This window comes from Bidens hawaiensis, unplaced genomic scaffold, assembly GCF_021521415.1.
Source record: "Bidens hawaiensis isolate Kalapana, Puna unplaced genomic scaffold, B.hawaiensis_p1.1 tig00023068_1, whole genome shotgun sequence".
NCBI classification, from domain to species: domain Eukaryota; kingdom Viridiplantae; phylum Streptophyta; class Magnoliopsida; order Asterales; family Asteraceae; genus Bidens; species Bidens hawaiensis.
In genome coordinates this window covers 114,609-131,019 of record NW_027493613.1, presented here as the reverse complement: position 1 = coordinate 131,019, position 16,411 = coordinate 114,609, and the positions used below count along the sequence as shown (strand labels likewise).

At 38.0% G+C, this 16,411-nt stretch overlaps 1 protein-coding gene and 1 long non-coding RNA gene across 2 annotated transcripts; both read left to right on the top strand.

The window, feature by feature from the left end:
- Positions 1-7,120: 7,120 nt before the first annotated feature.
- On the top strand, positions 7,121-7,658 carry LOC143566888 (uncharacterized). The gene is made up of 3 exons (XR_013141307.1): positions 7,121-7,197; positions 7,464-7,520; positions 7,594-7,658. It is a non-coding gene; the product is annotated as an uncharacterized LOC143566888 (long non-coding RNA).
- A 54-nt stretch (positions 7,659-7,712) lies between these two features.
- On the top strand, positions 7,713-10,263 carry LOC143566889 (uncharacterized). The gene is made up of 7 exons (XM_077053456.1): positions 7,713-7,819; positions 8,777-9,046; positions 9,139-9,196; positions 9,306-9,365; positions 9,522-9,572; positions 9,674-9,752; positions 10,184-10,263. Exons 1-7 carry the CDS (start codon positions 7,713-7,715, stop codon positions 10,261-10,263), a joined length of 705 nt encoding a protein of 234 aa, XP_076909571.1.
- Positions 10,264-16,411: the final 6,148 nt, after the last annotated feature.

The following is a 16,411-nucleotide window of genomic DNA, read 5'->3' as shown; positions in this document are numbered from 1 at the left end:
AAGCCTTTGATTGAGATGAATAGCCCACAAAGAAACATTTGAAAGATTTTGATTGGAATTTGTTAAGATAGTCCTTTGTGTTCAGCAGTGAGCATTTACATCCAAATGGCTTCAAGAACTTCACATAAGGTTTTCTTTTAAAGATTATCTCATAAGGAGTCTTGTTGTGAGTTTGTTCAAAAGAACCCTATTCTGCACATAGCATGCAGGCTCCAAATGTCACAGGTAAGTTTGCATCAGCAATCATGGTTCTTGCAGCTTCAATTAAAGTTCTGTTTCTTCTTTCTGCAACATCATTCTGCTCTGGAGTTCTTGGAGCACTATATTGTTGAAAGATTCCTTTAGAAGTGCAGAATTCTTCCATCATTCCATTTTTAAATTTCGATCCATTGTCACTTCTAATTACTTTCACCTTATTCTCAAGCTGATTTTCTATTTTCAGTACATATGTCTTGATTAACTCTGGAGTCTCATCCTTGCTTCCCATAAAGAAGACCCATGTAAACCTTGAAAAATCGTCAGTTATAACCAGGCAGAATCTCTTCTAACTAGTGCTTGGAACACTTACAGGACCAAACAGATCCATGTGAAGTAATTCCAACACCTCATCAATTGAATTTATCAGTTTGCTCTTATGTGAGGATTTATGTTGTTTTCTTTTGAGATATGAAGAGCATTTTTCTTCTAATTTGAATTCTCTAGCAGGAAGTCACACAACATGCTCACCTTTCACCAGTTTATTTAGTGCAATAAATTATATTGTAGTCTATGTGAGTAAATTATATTGTAGTCCTTCAACATGCAGCACATTCTCAAAGGATACTTTGCCATTTGTAAGAGTGCCTCTTCCAACAATTTTTCTTCCATTCTCATCACTCCCAAAGGCAACTGGTCCTTCAAACTTTCTTTCATAATTCACAAGTGCTTCCCTATCACAGGTCATATGCCAGGAACATCCACTGTCCATGTACCATATATCATTTCCATTCAGGGACTGTTCCCGCATACATATACACACAAAGATTAGTTACATTCAAATTTACAAATAGTATCAATTTGTAAGTCAGTGTCAATTTGAGTCTCAACAGGAGTTGGAATTGGATCTTCATATATTGTTTCACAAGATTCATCTGAATCAGAATCAGATTCAACATGTGACTTGATGCTTTCTTCAATTTTGTCAATCACATAGTCTTTCCAGTTGTTTATTTCTTGTTTAGTCTTCCATTGATATCCCCTTGGATCAAATCCTTGTTTCAGGAGATATTTTTCATCTCTATTCAGAACACCAGGTCTCATCTTTGATTTTCCTTTATCACTTGACCTGTTTCTCTTGACAATCTTGTCTGATTCTTTTGATCCTTCATTGATCTTCAGAACAGACTTCAACCACTTTCCAATATAAATCTATGATCCTCATCATTAGATGGATTCTTTTCACCATTCAAATACCTTTCATACATTTCCTTGTATCCTTTCATGTCAAATCCACAGACAATGTCAGGAACTTCAAATGTCTCTTCCACAACCCAACATGAATCAGTGTGATGTCCATAGGCATCACACTTCTTGCACCATACTCTAGCAAATCTTCCCATGTCTTCAAGTAAATGCTTGTCCTTGATTCTGTCACTGGGCTTTGGAAAGTCAAAACCTAGAGAGGTTTTTGGGCATAGAGAATTGGTGAAATCCATTTTGATAGGCTTGTTCACATCAGGCACTTGAGGGTACTTTTCTTTGACAAAGTTGATCTTCTTCATTTTAGTTGGAGTATTTGAGGAGCTTTCTTCTTGATCAGCTACATACCTTCTCATTGGAACATACTCAACATCCCCAATGTCAAAAACCTCATGGTTGGAGAACACAGGATAAATGGGAGGATGTTGATCATATGAGTAGCTTTCTGATTTATTATTCTTGTTCTTTAGTTCAGGTCTTTCACATATGTCAAATACCTTGTGTTCTCTCCTTATTTTCTCATAATGCTTCTACAATTTAGGGGTTGTTTTTGGTAGTCTTGGTATTTGTTCACTGTTCTTCTTCTTTGAAGCCTTCTTGTTCCTCTTCTTGTCATCTGAAGATCTGTCACTTCTGCAACTACTGGTGCTTCCTTCACTGGAATATTCACTCAATTTCTTCTTTCCATCAACCTTTTCTACTTCCTTTTCATTTGATTCAATAGTCTCCTTTATAACAAACTCACCTTCATTGCTCACAGTAACATTTTCATATAGCTTTACAAACTCCTGTTTATCCTCAAACACACTCTTAAATGCTTTAAGTATTCATTTCTGCTCTCTTTGTCCACCTTTAGTGGATATTTATCACAAAAAGGTGGTGATACCTTCTTGTATTTCTCTTCAGGGGGTCATATTTTCAACATATCCCACTATGTTGCTAGTTGACACTAGGTTCTTCAAAAACTCCATTTGAATTAGCAACTCAGAGTTCTTGAGCTTCTCTTCAGCATACATCTTTTTCAGACCTTCAATTTCAACAGTCATCTTTGATTAAGTCATGTAGGCTTGCATACAACCTTCCTCCAAACTTTTAATCTGATTTTCATATGTGGCTTCACTTTTCTCATAGACATTTAGAAAGGCCTCATTCCTTCCACATTCGGATTTCCTCTTTCCAATCTCCTTGTTAAGTTTATTAATTGTTAAAAAAAGATCAGAAATAGAGGGTTCAGACTGTACTTGTGATCTTGAAGATTCTCCTTTCTTCTGCACCTTAGCCATAAATGCAACATTGGCTTTTTCCATCTCTGCTGCATGGTTGCTCCAGTCAAACTCACCATCTTGTGGTACCGTAGTCGCTGCAACATTTCCTTGATCTCTAGCCTGATTCACAGTTCGCATTTGCTCTGTTTTGATTGCCCTAAATTTGAAGATGATTGTTTCTTTGTTGTGGCTGAGTTTGTTGTTGTTGGGGTCTGTTATGATTCTGATAGGGATTGTGATTAACTAGCTGGTTTCTTAGTAATTCTGATGTTTGTTCTGGTAGAACTGGTTCTGATTCACCTGATTACCAAATTGCTTTGGTTGGTTACATTCCCTGGCAAAGTGCCTTGGCTGTTGGTAATTGTAACAAATGGCTTTAGACTTGTCAAATCCAATACGGTCATTGGGTCCTGAGAAAGATGATCTCCCAATCCTGTCATACAGCCTTTTGCTTATGACTGCCAACATTGTAGCTTGCCACTTTATGTCCATATCCTCAAGATCATCCACATCTATCTGTTCAAGGTCCTCTTGCACTATACTTGTGTTTATCAGATTTTTTGCAACAAAGGCAAGGTAGGAATCAGTAAACATGGAGAATAATGCTTGATAATCGGTTCCATGACTTGAGTTGTTCTGTATGTAAGGAGGGTGTCCACTGGCCGTAGAAGCAGCATCATCTTCAATCATTTGGACATTAAACCTTGCTTGGCTTCCTCCACACATTGAGCCTGATTCAGAAGGCTCTTCCACTATCGGCTATTGCTGAGATTTAATAGTGAGATTTCCCATATGTGCCACTAAAGCATTTGTCACTGGAAAGCTGGGATTCTCTTCTCTTATTATGTTGTTTTCGATCATCTCATGCTCAGCAGCCTTGAGAAATGCTAAGACATCATCCAACTTGAAGTTGGGAAAATTAACCTTTTCATTAATGAACTTGTTGCATGTGTACCATTCGCCAGATAAGGAGGATAGCAGTTTCTTGTTCAGCTCAAAATCAGAAATCTGTAAGTTAGTTGTTCTGATTTCATTGACAATGGTCATAAACCTTTGTAATACTGACTTTAATTGTTCACCTTCTTTGAACTTGAAACAGTCCAACTGCTGTTTTAATCTGTCCTTTTTTGATGTCTCTTAGCTCTGTATTTCCCTCAAACATATCAATAACTTCATCATACATCTCTTTTGCAATTTTGTGATGATTGACACTGGTCAATATCTCCCAAAAGAGACCCAATTTCAGCATTGACAGTGCCTTGTCGTCTCGTTTCTTCATCTTGCTTTCAATGGTGGCACTATTGTTTGGTGCGAGGGAGGGAATATACTATCCATCTCTGATTGAGTTCCACAGCTCTGGGTCATTGTAGTTGACCGTAGCTTCAAACAGCACTTTCCATCGAATAAAGTTTTCTTGTCCGATTAGTCTCGGAATCTTGTTTGTTGATACCTCTTAATCATCCATTGCTGCAGATCTGAACTCGAAAACCTTAAAGCTTCAAGCTTTACCTCAAACCTTCTATCATGTGGCCTTCAGGGAGCTTCCAAAGCTCTGATACCACTTGTCAGGATCGTAAATCTAGTGCAAACCTTCAAAAGGTTGACAAGAACACACAGATCTATTCAACCCAAAGGCCTATTGAATATTCCTGCGGAATCAGAATATTCAACAGATGGGAACTAACGTATGAGACAATAACAGCAAAACAACAAAGTATAGTCGATAAGAACAATATCAAAAAAAAAGATTCACTACATTTAATAAATCATTGAATGTAACAGTGAAGGAGTGTCTAGGGTTTCGTGAAGGCGGCGGTGGTACGAGGAGACAAAGGGAATATTCCTTGGAATGTTTGTTCTCTCGTATTTTGTCCATCGAGCAAGCATATTCTTTTTGATGTCTTTAATCCTGCCTTGTGACTTATTTAACAATCTTCAGCATGCTCGGATGTGAATCTTGCTCGGGGTTGAACCATGCTCGAAGTCTATACTTATAACATATGACATCTTCTTATTGCATCCATGATCGACACCAATGTGCTCTGATCACTTATGCTCGGATCACTTGGCTTAAACTTGAATGATCAAATCGTTTGCTCGATTGACAATCCGTACTCGATAGAAGAACACTCTTTCTCAGAGAAGTGTAGCTTGCTCGAAGCCTTCAACACTTAGAAGAATTCACTATAATAGCTCTGGAAGATCATGCTCGAGGTAGTAAACCATGCTCGATGGTCCAAGCTTGCTCGTAGTCCATACTTAGCCGATTTCTTGAGAAGGTTGAGAAGATTCCAATCTTCCTTTGCAAATTTCTGACTCAACAAATTTGAATATTTAATGAAAGGATTTCTAATATATGCCTCTAAGGGTACATGTAAGAATAATTAATTATATTGAATATTCTTATTTAAACTATCATCTCATATTAGTTGCATTAATCTTTTAATAGTTATCACACTTTCTCATCTATCATTTCCTTCTAAATCTTTCCTCCATTCATGACTAATAAATATTTTTTTTATAATTCTCTCTAATATTATTCTTTTATCACTTCTAAAATTACATGTAATGATAATTTACAATAAATTGATGTATAAAATAATTTTTCATGTTATTGTTGCCAACAAGGAAAGCGTTTCAACAAAAGATTTATAAACTAATTAAAACACAAAAATGAATATGCAACAAGAATTTGTAAGACTAAACAAATAGGTATATCATTTCAATAAACATTTATTATTCCTAAGAGTCTTGTTTTGATTTTTAAGAATTCATATATTTCTCTTTTTGTATTTTGAAGCATAGCATAGACATATGAATAACTATATTTATCGTGTAAATTACATATCCAGAAATTAAAACTGATAAATGAATACTTTTAGAGAGAATTGAAAAAATTTAATTAGTAGTTATGAATGAAGAAAAGATTTAGAAGTGAATATTAATGGAAGAGTAAATATGGTAAATATTAAAATATTAATGTAAGTAATGCGAAATGGTAGCTTCAATAAGAATATTCAACATAATTAATGCTTCTTACATGTGCCCTTAGAGCATATATTAGAAAATCTCTTAATGAAATTAATTATTAATAAATTAGTGTTATATAAGGAAATTTCTTATGTGGATATCTATGTGAACACCTTAGAGCATTTTCAGTAAAATTATGTGAGCTGATTTTGAAAATTATAGGGTGGGATTATAAGTTGTTGTAAGTGTAAATTATAGGGTAGAGAAAGAAAAATGTAATGATCTTTTGTAAATTTGGAGAAACTTTGTTTTTCCCTATTTATTTTTTTAATATTTATTGAATTGGTTGTAAGTTGAGGAGAAATAAAAATGTAATGATAAATCATAAATTTATAAAAAGTATTATTTAATTGAATATGAGTGATAAATGTAGTGTTTTTAATGTAATTATAGATATGAGAATGAAGAAAGATTGTGAATGCTCTTAGTTAGGGTTCATGTGTCTTTAATAGGTTTACCTTAACGCTTTGTTGCCAAATTCAATTAAATAAGAGAAAATAAAAAGAAAAGGAACATTTCTTTTCCCTTTCTTTCTTTTCATTTCTTTCAAATTAAAAAGAAAACATTTCTTACATCTTACTCTTTATTTCTTCTTATTTTTCTTTCATATATTTTCCTTTATTTCATTTAATGAAACTCACGAACAAAAAATTCTTTCATTTTGTTTCTTTTTCTTTCCTTGAAAAAAAAAACCTCTAAATGATAATCATTTTTTTTCTTCTTTCCTTCAATTTCATTTCATTTCCATCCTTAAATGAACACAAGAACACTATGCAATAGTATAGTTAAAAGTTAGATTAGATATCCATCCAATTACTACACGTACATGTTTACCGTTAAAAACTTGATAAATTAATAAATTATGCATTTGTAAAAAATAAATAACATGTAGACGCTCTTATAAACTAGAAAGTACTAAAATTACATAACTATTTGAAATGCATTCGAATATCTAATACTTGAAGACACGTTTTCAAGCACTTAACATTAGCGTAACTTTCAATAATATAATATCATAAACGGGTATGTCTCACATACTCACCTCATCCATTTGCATACATCCGGTCATATATACCTATGCGAACCGAATGTGTCCGACTTCTAACGTGTCCGACTAGCTTCTTCTTCACAACGAACAATTCTAGATGTTTTAGGTTAGATTAAGAATAAATTCTGAACCGTGCCGCTTATGAAAATTTTTAGAAAAGTGGGAGCCGTATCAAATCTATCGGTGGTATGGGTACCTGGATCTGACCCGATGAGTTCCATATCTTTCTTTATGTTGAGATAATAATATCCCTCTCATTTCAAATAATAATAATCATACTCGCAAAAGCATAAGGTTTAGTTTAGGTCAAGAATGCCTTCGTCGGAGCCTCCGCCGTTCCAAGAATCAACAAGATGCGATGTTTGTAAATGCACTTTCAACACCTTCAGACGACGGGTAAACCTCTCATTCATCCATCTAATAATATTATTATTAGCTGCTGCTGCTGCTTATTATCCATCTAATAATACATACATACATACATACTGCTTCAATCAATTTTGTATGTACCTTAGTTTGATCTAGTGCTTTTAATCAGCTTCTCAAATTCCATGTTCAAATCTATCTCAATCACATGATTATTATTTATTTTGACCTAATCAAGATCATACCTTTTGACCCAATAGATAGTCAATAACCTAATTTCTTGAAATATTTTGTAGCATCATTGTCGATCTTGTGGCCGAACCTTGTGTGCTGAACATTCATCAGATCAAATGGTATGTTGCCAGATATTTCATATTTTTATTAACAAGTTATTATGAGTGAATTTGACGTTGTATGCTCTCTCAGGCTCTGCCTCAATTTGGTCTTCACTCACCTGTCAGAGTCTGCTCAAACTGTTATAATGAGGCGTCGGCTCAGTGAGTCTTAACATTTCAGGCTTTGTGCATCCTTTTGACTTTCTTGATATGCAGTTTTATGTTAAATGGCTTTTATTGCTGGAAAAGATTGCATTTGCTTTTGTAAATGCAGATACTTTATCTGTTTGTTATAAGCGTCGTGACTTTAACCAACGGTTACTTGCGATTTAATGCTGTGAAGATACATAATCCCATACATTGTATTGTATCCAACAAAAGTTACAGCATGTTCATTCTAAAGATGCATATTCTTAAACATTAGTTCCCTTTTATTACACCAATTCTTTTAGCAATGGATTTAGTTTCTGATTTACTAATTATCTTGATCCGAGTACTCATTAACCAATCATAATGTGTAACTTTTGGAGTGTATCTAAACAAAAAAAGGCTTATAATCCCTTAAGATAGATATAATTCCCAAAATGTCCTTTTATAAGAGAGAGAATCCCAAAATGTCCCTCCTGTTTTGAAGATTCCCTTTTCATCCCTGGCAAAACTCATCGGCTCCACCAAATTGGTATTCGCTCTGACGAGTTTTATGAGCCAATCAAAACCAGCCACGCGTTCACAAATCCATCGACGCCGGCAAGTTTTGATCTGAATCCGTCGACTCTGGCAAGTTTTGATCCGAATCCGTCGACTCTGGCAAGTTTTTATCCGAATCCGTCGACTCTGGCATGTTTTTTGTCCTACCAAAACCGTCGGCTTTGACAATTTTTAACATGTTCTCGTCGCCGGCGACATGCTTCAAACATGAGAATATGTTTAAAACTGTCGGAGCCAACGGTCTTGGTAGGACTCATAAAACATGCCGGCGTCGACGGAGTTGTGAACTCATGGCTGGTGTTATTGGCTCACAAACTCATCAGCTCGAATACCAATTTTCCGGAACCGACGAGTTTTGTAGGGATGTTTTTGTGAATCTTTAAAAAAGAGGGGACAATTCATTTCTCTCTCTTCCAAAAGGACATTTTGGGAATTTTCCCTTTAAGATATCTATAGTGGGGAGCTTTTAGTCTTTCTATATGGTAAGATCACACTTGTTTAATTACTTATGCATCTATGTAATTGCTGTACTTTGTTGTGTTAATTGTGTATACCATTTTATGCAGCACTGAAAAACCCGACGGAGTTGCTTCTTTGAATGAAGCAAATTCTGTTACAGATTCAGTTGCAAGACTAGATATTAATACACCATCAAATTCTGTTACCATACAAAGTGGCGCTCCAAATTGCAAGTGTGGAATGCCTTTATGCATTTGTGAAGTGGCATCAAATGATGATGTGGCACCTGTGCAGCCTAAACCTGTCCCAGTATCTGCAGTTCCTAAGAAAGCAGACACTGCTCCAAGAAGTAGGGCTTCTTCATCTAGCAAGTCCAGGTATATACTTAAACCTTGGTTTTCCATCTATCATTTTTCTAGAATTTTTAATATTTAAATTTATTTTTAAAGTAACATACAATAATTTGCAGTACATTAGCTAACACTGGCTCGGAAAGACCACTTGCAGATTATGCAGCTAATGGAGAGGTATGCTATCTTGAAGTACATGTGTCAGCCATTGTAGAATGATTTTGGCAGAATATTAATAACAGTTGTTGACAGTAAAAAACCTGAATATATTGTATGTTTTTGGTAGGGTTTACGTGAAGCTATAAAGAATGGCGACTTATTTTCTGTCAAAAAGCTTCTTGGTGAGGTAAGTAAAGTAACATTATTTTGTTTCTTGTTTGAAGGATAAAAAAAGAACATTGTTAAAAATATATATTTCTATTGTACTCGTTTTCGTTTATGTAAAATAAACTTGCAGTGAGTTTTTAAAATAATAATTTCATGCTGAAGCTATCTGTTGTAGGGAGTTGATGCAAATTACTGTGACAGACAAGGATTATCACTCTTGCATTTGGTTCTCTCTCTCTCTCTCTCTCTCTCTCTCTCTCTCTCACACACACACACACACACGCTTACAAATTTTTTTCTTTATTCTAAAGCATTTCTTGAATTTAGGCTGCGGTTTTTAACAAAACTGATATTGCTTTTACTCTTATGGAAAATGGAGCAAGTGTGGATTGCAAGAATCTTCAGGGTATGTTTCATTCAGTCCTTAATAAATTTTAGGCCTAATTTGTGCTTTCGTGAAATATGATTCAACTTTTAGGGACCTTTCTAATTTGGTGATTGAATTGCCTAAAAGTCTGTTAAGTATTAGATTCATCTTTCGCTTTTACTCAAGTTATTAACTTTAGTTGCTATGAAAATTTGTTGGACTGATGATGTGGCACTTATGCATGAATCTTTTACAAATTAAAGCTGATAATGAATTTTTGTTATTAGTTATTTTCATAGTTGGAACTAAATTATATATTATTCAAACTTAGGGAAATTATTTGCGTACTGTACAAGATGTGTTGCATGAAGTACAATTTGTAAATATAAGAATCTTTATACACACACATGCACGTGCGCACATAAGCACAATGTAACTTGACCAAACTGAGGATCTTTATTCAAATTCAGGAGAGACACCTCTTGATTGTGCCCCTGTAACATTGCAATTCAAGATGAAGAAGATGGAAGAACTTAAACAATGCAAGTAAAAAAGGAGTTATTCTGGAGCATTAATATCATGGTTGTTGGAGACCATTTTGTGTTTTACTTTGACCAATTTCTTTGGTTTGCAACTGTATTTCTGCTTTGGAACAGTAAAAAATTCTGTTTTTATGCTCTCCTAAAGTTAAAAGAACTGAAATAAGCAAAAAGTGAAGAAGTGTAATCATCAATTATATATATAACATAAGATCACATAAACCTGTTTGGTTCAGGCTGAGGTTCAGGTTCAGAGAAAAATAGAACTGAGATCATATTTTTTTAGATTAAATTCTGAACTAAAATTTGGATCATTAATAACTCTATTTATTTTAGTTTGATAGGGAGTTTGTTAAATCATTGGTAGGTGAAGATGCAATTTTTTTTTTCGAACGGTCAACAAACAGAAAATTGTCTAGGTATTCCGAACGGGATGAGCCAATGGCAAAAGGGCACCGTCAGTTGGCCTAACCTAGCCGTACGGAGCCCTTAAGCGCCTCCAAATTATCTCCAGTTCTGGGAAAAGCTCACCCGCCCGAATTTCCAATGGTGGTAAAACTCGAACGTCCCTAGGATCGAATTGGAGATCACAAAGATTCCAGTCTTCATTGATCCACATATCCCCTTCATAATGTTGCTTGTGGGGATTGAACTTGGGTCTTCATTGAGAAACCCATTTTTGCTACTACTACACCACATTGGAAAGGATAACTTGTGAAGATGCAGATGACTGGTGAATATTATTCGAAAAAGGACAATGGATGGCGCATTTATAGAAAAGGTCCTACTAGGGTCTAGGGACACCCGATGCATTTCGAAGACACCCTCTCAATCCGTCACGGAGAGGGCTATTCGTGGCGGATAGATGGGTTTTGTCTTTTGTTGTCCCTTTATAATGTACCTTATCCGCTGTGTATAGGTCTATACGCGGCGGATAAGGTACCCGAGAACTTGCGACAATCAAATCAGTTGTAACCTTGTACCCTATACGTCACGGATAGGGATATCCACGACGATTGTGTCAAAGTTGAATTATTGAGCCTTTCGGCTCCCATCCTTTCTCTCTCTATATATCACAAACACAACACACATCACACACAACAGAAAAACATACCATACCCGAGTAGAAAAAATTATTTTTGCATGCCATTTTCATCGTAGTATCAAACACATGTCGTGGTTTGATCATGTGTTTCCAGACTTGAATGAGGAGCAACTGGGCTATGCATATAACGATCACTCGGAGCAGCTGGGCTTACCAAATTTGAATGTACTTCTAGACCTGAACCAGGAGTCGGGCTATGCATAAAACGAGCAGTCGGCTTACCAAATTCTAACAAGGTTTTGCTGTATATTTATATAATATAATAGTAGTCGCTAGTTATTTTCTAAATAATATATGTTACCATGATATTTGTCAAGGGTATATCATATATGGTGGTAGTCACCCTTCGTGGCCAGAGGATAACAGCACGCAAATACATACGAAGTCCCACCGGCAGAACAGTCTTACGGTCAACCGTCGTACCAGTTACCGGTAGAAGGGTCGAATTACGGAACCCAGTCTTCGTACGAGCTACCGGTAGAGGGTGAACGTATTACGAAACCCAGTCTTCATACCAGTTACATGTGAAGAAGACTTTGTACCAGTTATCAGTAGAAGAGCCACCGTATCATGTCACGACCAGCACCGAGTTACGTTCAAGATACCATTAAAGAGGCTGACGGCGACGACGACGACGACTACGACGACGCCGACGAGGAGGAGGAGGAGGAGGACGATGATGGTTACATACGCGAGGCGACAATTTCGTATGTAACGGATAATGTATGACGCAACATGTTTTATTTAATTTATTATTTTTCTTTTTTAACACACTTTAAAAATGAGTTTAAGCTACTTGTTTTTAGTTTTTTTAATTCTCATTGGATTAGGCTAAGAAGAGAGGACGGGTGTATGGTTGTGTTATCTTTGGTCCAATGGTCAAGGAACAAAAGTGTGGATCTTACATGCAATCATGGAGGGGAACCCAAACTTAAGGCCACAGTGAGGCATACCGGGAGTATTTTAAGGTGTTGCCCATTTAAACTCGTCAGGAGGCACAAGACGGGAGGTGATTGTTGGAAGCTGGAGGTAGTCAACGAGATGCACAATCACGATCCTGTTGTCTTTGAGGAGATGCACACGCCTCAAAGGAAAATGACTGACGAGGAACTTGATATGGTTGCAACGTTACACCGGCAGGGGGGTGAGGCCGAGTAAAATTAAGTCAGCCTTACGAATCGGTTTCCCAATAACAAATGCATTATTAAGGACATATACAACGCAGTGAGGATTGTTAAAGAGCAAAATAAAATTGGCGACATCCCCATGAAGGTAGTTGAAAACTTTCCGAATTTGACTATTTAAAACGAATATTTTTAATATTCACTAACATTTTATTAAACATAATGCAGGTACTTGAAAACTTTCTCCAAACCATGAGTTCTTGTTTCACACCCAAGAGAATCCTTCTACCAACAGGACAGGTGATGTTTTCTTCTGTCATCAGAAGTCGTATACGATGTAGCGTGCGCTTTCCGATGTGTTGTTGATTGACGCAACGTATAACACCAACATATATAAGTGGCCGTTTGTTCAATTTGTTGGTGTGACGTCGACATCAAAGTCGTTCTGTATTGCGCACACGATTATAATTAAGGAACGAGAGGGTAACTTTACGTGGGCCCTCGAGTGATACTTAAAGAGATTGGTAGAAAATCAACAATGAAGGTTTTGTTTTCTTACATTTATATTTATAAGCGGATTGTAATGTGAATTTCATGCCATTCGTCTTTAAATGAATTAATCTGAAACATGACAGCAACACAACATAATTTAAAGAGTATCAATGGCATGAATTGAATCCTTTTAATTCATTAACCTCAATAAAATTAATGCTCCTAATTATAATCCTTTTAATGAAACATTTTGTCTTGCTTATAATAATACACTTTGAAATACTTTAATTTTGTAGTTCTTATCGTAAAATTAACAAGCTCAATCTAGTTAAACAATCAAACCCACGTATGTGGCAAGAATTTTATAAGAGCCTCCTGCGTATCCCAATTCAATTCTAGCAAGTTTATATCAGTAACTTAGGTAAAGTGAGTTGCATACGATTATAACCTTTTGTGGTTAGAAAAGAAAAGAAAAGTCAAAACAACCAAACATTTCGTTTATGAGACAGTCAAATGCGGCGGCCTGAAAGATGTTTTCACATAAATCATATTAGAACCTTCTTACACCAATATTAAATCCTCAAAAACATCAGCAACCAACAATCAGCTGTACACATGTACGTTAGTTAATCAATCAATACTAACTTCACCTTTGAAACGCAACTCAACACAACACCAGAAGAAACACTAAGTGAACCCTGGACAGATTATAGATAATCTGGGGGTTAAGTAATGTTTCTCACGGGGATGAGGTCTAGCAGAGAATTGTTCTTCAGGGGACCTGCAAAACAGACACCGTAAGCTCGTCACTGAGAAGGGGGGGGTTCCTCCTTGTGACCACCATCCGGCGTGAGAATCAGACTAGATTGCTCTGAATATAAGTGTATATTAAGAGATTGCTAGATAAGATTGAGATATCAGATGATCTTACCATTCCAAGGTGTTGGAGTATTTATAGCCGAAGGTAGGTTTCCTAGAAGGTACTGCCGGCTGAATAGTATTCCTGTTCCACCAACAGTGGACTACGCACAGGCCATGCTGGTTGGTGGGTAGGCTACGGCCAACAGTAAAGGTCGGCTGTATACTGTTCCTTTACTGCCGGCTACGCACTGTTCCACCAACTGTAAGCAGCGCACGTCCCCTCGTAAGGGTTGGTGAGTAGGCAGCGGCTAATAGTGACAAACAGTACTAGAGGGTGCTCCTCCTCGTATTGTTGTCGGTGAGCTGTCACCCTGTGATTGGTTCATGGGCTGCTCTGGTCAATTTGTCTGTTCCGCCCATACCTTAGTAGGTATAGTACGAAAGACCTTCCAGAAGCATACGGACTGGCTCACTTGGGCGGGAGTATTCCCGCCTTGCTCATTCCTTCATGTGACTACTGAAATAGCTAATGCCTTGTGCGTGTAGCCTTGCTGTTAGTGCGGGTAGCCTTCCCTGATGGCTTGTATCCGCAGCTGCGGGAACAGGCGGGGTACTTCACCATTGGGAGGCTTTCCCTGCGGGTACAGCTGGCGTACTGCGCGTAAGGTTCTTTGAGCATGGTGGGTTCTGCTGGAGCAGTTGGTCATTGCGCAGACGTCCCTGTTCAAGGTGAGTCTTGCGGGTCCAACTGGGCTCTGCTGGGACCTACCTCTTCAAGTCCCCCCAGTCCAATGTTCTTCTCATGAATCATTAATAAGTGAGGTGAACTTTTGGACTTTAGCTAGGGGTTTTGAAAAGGGTTTAGTTTTTTAGGTTTTCCGTGGTGATTCTTCCCGCGGTTTTCCTGATGTCACGCAGAAATTCCCGACTTTTCTGCTTGATCTTTGGGTATGAAGCGGGTAGATTTGTAACCTCCTCGCACGTCAGGAGCGTTGAGTCTCATTTGTGTGGATTCTCCATGGGGTCTTGGTAGTTTTCAACATAGTGATCAATTATGCTAAAACCACCAATTCCGTCTTGGAGTTTCTAACAATATAGTTCTCGACGTTCCCGTCATGCGGGGATGTTATTCCCGTTTCCGCAAGCATGGCCCAGAAGATCCTTCTTGGTTTGAATTCCCTGCAGAGTGCTAAGTATGTGAAGGGTTTTGCCTTGACACTGTACCCGCACTTGTCTTACGGTTACTTTATTTCCAAGGTATTCCTGGCGTCAATTCCCTGCGGGTGCTAAGTATGTGAAGGGCTTTGCCTTTACACTGTACCCGCACCCGTCTTATAGTTACTTGGTTGCCGAGGTATACTTGGCTTCAATTCCCTGCGGGTGCTAGGTATGTGAAGGTTTTTGCCTTAACACTGTACCCGCATCCGTCTTACGGTTACTTGTTTGCCAAGGTAAGGGGTATTTTCCCGCTTACTTTTGAATCTTTTTGAATTTTGAATTTCGAAATTCGAAGAGTTGGTGGAAAGATAGGAACAGTCCAAACATCTGAAACGTCGTGCGACGGTTTCTTCTGACTGTGTCAGGACGTGCAGGAAGTTATGGTGACGTGACAGTACATGGTCATTCCAGACGCTTTTTCAGGCGCGTGGGCGCGATTTTTCGGGCGCGTGGCCGCGAAATTAATGGTACGCGTCCTGTCAACAGCTGTTGCCAGCTTGCTTTTTGCCACGTGTCATAGTTTCATTGCACCTTCGTTTTCCCTCTCTTCCGTATTAAATGCATCGCATTAATTGCGATTAGTATATAAAGGGGGAGAGGGTTCTTTGTAATCCACACTTTCACTCTTCTCTTCATCTTTTAAGCGATTTCCGGCGAATACTCATCCTTTTCAGGCAAGCATTCTCCCGAAATCGTTTTCTTCTTCTTTTACAAAATGTCTCGTGATATCGATTCTTCAGCTGATGATAAGAGTACTGCTGGTGAGTGCCAGTGTGCTCTGCCTGGCGATCTATATCGATACGTCGTCTGAAAGTTCATGCTCGAGTCTCTCGAGCCTGAGTTTCCTGAACCCCACCAGACGGTATACGATGCCCCCAGAGGCAAGATCGGGGTTTATGCTGCATTCTTTGTCTATTGGAATCTTAGGTTCCCATTGACAAAGTTTGTTTACCGTGTCCTTGAGAGGCACGGTGTTCATTTGACCGAGTTGCACCCCATGGCGATCGCCAAGATTCGCCATTTTGAGTGGGTGTGCCGGATACTGGGTGTTGAGCCCTACGTTGACCGCCTGATGACCTTCTACACTTGGAGGTGCATCCAGGGGTGGTACACGTTGACAACCCGGATTAAGGGTTTAAAGATCTGCGCGACCGAGCGCAGTCTTCGCGCGTGGAAGAGGGAGTTTTTCTTCATATCCGCTCGCGCCATCCCCATTGCCATGAAATTCAAGAACGGCCAAGCACTTCCCAGCCTTCACGCCTCCAACTATCAGGAGGCGGAATGGTTGGCGAAGATATCTCGGGTCCAATCTCCGGTTTACCGGTTTGCGGAGTCCGGGATGGTGATGCTGGGGATGAG

Bases quoted from the DNA above. Each gene is read 5' to 3' on its own strand.
- LOC143566889 (XM_077053456.1), top strand. From the start codon at position 7,713: ATGCAGTTTTATGTTAAATGGCTTTTATTGCTGGAAAAGATTGCATTT. The intron at 9,047-9,138 runs GTATATACTTAA...AATAATTTGCAG, and splicing joins TCTTCATCTAGCAAGTCCAG to TACATTAGCTAACACTGGCT. The intron at 9,573-9,673 runs GTTCTCTCTCTC...TCTTGAATTTAG, and splicing joins GATTATCACTCTTGCATTTG to GCTGCGGTTTTTAACAAAAC.